General features: G+C 39.8%; 1 protein-coding gene across 2 annotated transcripts in view; it reads left to right on the top strand.

Annotated features, from left to right (window-relative positions):
• Positions 1-4,105, top strand: part of ARAP2 (ArfGAP with RhoGAP domain, ankyrin repeat and PH domain 2) — a 214,050-nt gene that overhangs the window by 165,934 nt on the left and 44,011 nt on the right. For both annotated transcript variants that reach the window (XM_019553196.1, XM_019553195.1), the window contains exons 25-26: positions 928-1,002; positions 2,108-2,225. In XM_019553196.1, coding sequence (XP_019408741.1) covers positions 928-1,002; positions 2,108-2,225 — 193 coding nt within the window. The remainder of the gene's footprint in view (positions 1-927; positions 1,003-2,107; positions 2,226-4,105) is intronic.

Genomic DNA, 4,105 nt, shown 5'->3' with positions numbered 1-4,105 from the left:
ACTTCACTGTAAGGGTGGCCAGAGCCTGGAATAGGCTTCCCAGAGAGGCGGTACTCTCACCTTCCCTGGAGATCTTCAAGAGGAGACTGGATAGGCACATGGCTGGGGTCTTATGACCCTTGTACCCCCACTGCTCCTTTCTGCCCATGGCAGGGGGTCAGACTAGATGATCTGTCTAGGTCCCTTCCGACTCATTGATTCTATGAGTCACTATTTGTTCAGAGTGAATATATGCTCATTATTTGGCCACCACGTAATATCTGTTTCTTCCCTTAGGCTGGGTCCACATCAGCAGGGGGGTTCCCACAAATAGTAATGGCGCAGCATGCCTCGGTGCGGGGGCTCCTCAGTGAAGCCCCTGTGCTAAGGGACATGGAGGCAGGGGATCAGCCAGTCTATATTCTGGGGTGTCTCAGCCAAGGAGCTTCACAGTGCACGGAGACAGGAAAGTAGGCAAAAAATAAAATAATGCCAGTATGGTTTGGGTTGCACTGCTTTTTTTCCAAGGTTTTTTTGCTACCGGGAAATCCTGGTAGCACACTGCCCCAGAACAGCAAATTAGCAGCACCGTGCACTGATTAATCTGCAACTTGTATGTTTTGTGGTGCTGCAGAGAAGTTTGCAGTGCCATAAGCCACACATGCCTGCATGTCTGGATCCCTTCTTAGAGTACAGACTTCTCACTAAGTAGAAAAGAAAATACCTTCTCTTGAAGTCAGCGTCAAGGCACTCTACAGCTCAAAGTGGAAGGTTTGTTCACAATTGGGCTCAAGTAGTCCTGTAAAATAACAGCTGTATTTTCCCACGTAAAAGAAGGTACTTTTTTTTTTAAAATGGTACATTTTAGAAATACTTGAATTCCTGTAAATTATGTGATTTTTTTTTTTTTTTTTTATTCTGTTATTTTTTGTTTTTATTTTATTTTAGGTTTCCCAGGCTGGAGATTTGTTAATTGAAGTTTATGTGGAAAGAAAAGAGCCAGACCAAAGTATTATAATTAGGGTCAGTATATAAAAATCATATACTTTTAAATAATTACTTTTCTTATGAAATGTAATATTTATTATTTTAGAAAATCTAATGTTACATGTGTTTTTATTATCATAGAGTCACAGTCTTGCTCTGCTTACTACTATCTTTACTGTTAAAATTACAATTATTTTTTGCATTTGAGCTGTTGCCTAATTAAAATTTATAAAGAGCAGTCTTCATGCATTTTTAAGCAGAAGACTATGGCATAATTTTAAAGAGGAGACATCCCTGGCAGGATACAGTAGTATTAACACTCACACTGGCATTATGCCACTCCTGCAGCACACAGGAACATTAACAATTGCATACTGACTACTGGGTTTATTCAGTAGTGCAAGGTCATTTACATGACCTTCTTCCTGATGTCTCTTTCTGCCAGAGGCTATCTTCCTTGCTTGGGTGCTGAGAAGTCTAAACTCACCACTTTCAATAATTGAGATTTCCAGCTTTGAGTCTAATAGCACTCCTGAAAGGCACTGGGCTCTAAGCAGTAGTGTGCTACTATTCAGATGTAAAGAAAAACATTAACTTTCTGCAGTAATGAAGGATGGATATGATTAGAAAAAAAGCAATTTTAGCAGGATACCTATTATCTTTGTTAGGGTTCTCTGATTCCATTTCATTATGATTTTATGCTGCGAGTGACACAGGAAGAAAAATCTTTTTGACATGACTGAAAACAGCAGCGTTGTATTGCTGGGAGAAGGTGAAACAGCCCTGTGCTATATAAACAGTTATTTTTGTAATTTTGGGGGGTAACCATTCATTCTTTCAGATAGGTGTGAACTAGAGTGCTTCAGCCTTTGGAGTGAGAGGAGGACTGAGAAGAAAGTTCTTGAGTTTTATTTTTTTTAATCTGCATAAATTTAGTCCAGTATAATTCAGTGAATGACAATGTACTTGCTGAGCGTTTAGGGAATAGTTAGTGGATTCACAAACTTGATATTCCTGCAATTTCCTTTATAATAAAAAATGATGGTTTGTCTATCACTGGAATGCAGGCTTAGTGAGGAAACTATTAGTACTTAATAAACAACTTTTAATAAATGCTTAATTGTTACCATCTGTATCACAGGTATCACCTTTGATGGAGGCAGAAGAATTAACTAATGATGTAGTAGGAATAAAAAACATCATTCCCAGCAAGGATGATATCTGGGCTGTTTTTGAAGTGATTGAAAATGGAGAGCTAGGTTAGTGACATTTGTTTTTTTTTAAAAAACTTATTATGTTATCTTATTCTTCTTGGTTCTATATGGAAAGTTAACAAACACCAAACTCTTTAAGTTATTTGTGTGAAATGCATTAAACAATAGTCCTTACATTCTACCTTTCTGTTTGGGTATCACAGATAGAAAGTGGTCCTTTATTCTGGCCCGGTTTATTAAAATCAATTTGATCAGGTGTCTTAAACGTACAAAATCTGTGGGAGAAAATGTAGTGTGTGTGTGTGTGTGTGTGTATATGTATATGTGTATATATGTATCCTGCCATATGTGTATATATATGTTGCTAACCCCAGCTGCAGTACCCAGGATGGAGGAGAGTGAACTCTTAAACTTACGGGTCCATAGACCTACATAGAACTGACAAGCATGTGCAGTCAGCCTGTATTATATGAGTTGAATTTGGAAGAAACATGTTTCCAATGTAAAGTGTGGCATGAAATACTTATCTGAGGTAACAATCCTCCAGATTGGTCAGTAATGTAATGGACAGATGAATGATGGAAGGGTCCTGCATATCATTGACAGGTGGCATGAGGTTGACACTGTAAAACCTGTAAGGACTATCACTTGGAGAGCTACTGAGGAAGTGATTGAGTCTGTATGCATCGTGAGCCTGGGCAGTGGCTGGGTTCTTTCCTGTATCTATTATTGCATATAGTGTTCTCTTAACTCTCTGTTGACTGGTTCATTGTTGTATTGTGGATTCATTATTGTTGTGTTTTTTTATATACTTACCTTGACAATACAGTCTTGTTAACCTTTTCCATAGTGTTAAGTTTTCATTGATAGTGGTATACCTCTGGATGGGGCTAGGCTGCAAGCCAATGTCCAGGGGAATTAACCCTTTGTCATTCCAAATCATATAGACCCCTGGTGAGGTTGAAGACCTAACAAACCGTTGTGCATGTAATAGATGTCCTTATCAGGAGCTTGGTCTTCAGTGTATGCATGTATTTATTTACTGATGGCCTCTAGTTACAGAAAAATAACCATAGTTATATTATAGAGAGCCTGTGGTGGGAGGTATGGGGTAGGTATGTCTACTACTGTAGATAAGGGGGGATACTGTTCAGGGGGGAGGAGAAGGGAAATCTTACCTTCCCCAGTTTTTTGAACACTGAATGCTATGGTGGTGGCTGCTGCTATGGCCAAGCAAGTCAGAGCTGGGCCTGCTGTCGCAAAAACTCCTGGAGGAGATCCGGGTGCCCCTCTCATAGTTAGCACCTAGGACTGGTGTCCCACTTGCCCTCTTTTTCTTCCCTGTTATGTTGCTAGTCATAAGGGTCCAAACAACCTTCTCTTAAATAGATGATTGGTGTTTGGGTTATAAGAATGTGCTCTTTGGGGAAACAATACAAGAAAAACTTGCAGTACTTCAGGGAAAATGTACTCCTTTTAATTTTTTTTTTTTTCATTCAGTGATTTTTTTTTTTTTTTTTAATAACTGGACTTAGGGAGAAAAAGCTGTATTATTTTGCATTTCCCACACTAGTCTGCTACCTAAATAATGAAGTCCTGGAATACTACTGTCATCATATATCTAAAGCTGACATCAATGAAGGGCAGAGAGCCGCAACATAATTCATAAGCTGTAAAGAAAAATCCAAACATTCCAAATTGGTTCTAAAGCTGAAACTTAGGTCAAAGGACATGGTCATCATGGGTGACCTGAACTTTCCAGACATCTGCTGGGAAGAGCAGTCAGCCAGGTCTGACCACTCACGTAGGTTCCCAGCCCAAATCCAGGACCTTCATCTAATCCAGGAGGTGCACAGCCCCACCAGGGGAGACGCCTTGTTGGACCTGGTGCTGGACACGGGTGATGACCTGGTGAGGGGGCTGCG

Source organism: Crocodylus porosus, unplaced genomic scaffold, assembly GCF_001723895.1.
Source record: "Crocodylus porosus isolate Cpor-Errol unplaced genomic scaffold, CroPor_comp1, whole genome shotgun sequence".
Taxonomy (NCBI): domain Eukaryota; kingdom Metazoa; phylum Chordata; order Crocodylia; family Crocodylidae; genus Crocodylus; species Crocodylus porosus.
This window is presented reverse-complemented; position numbering and strand designations above follow the sequence as displayed.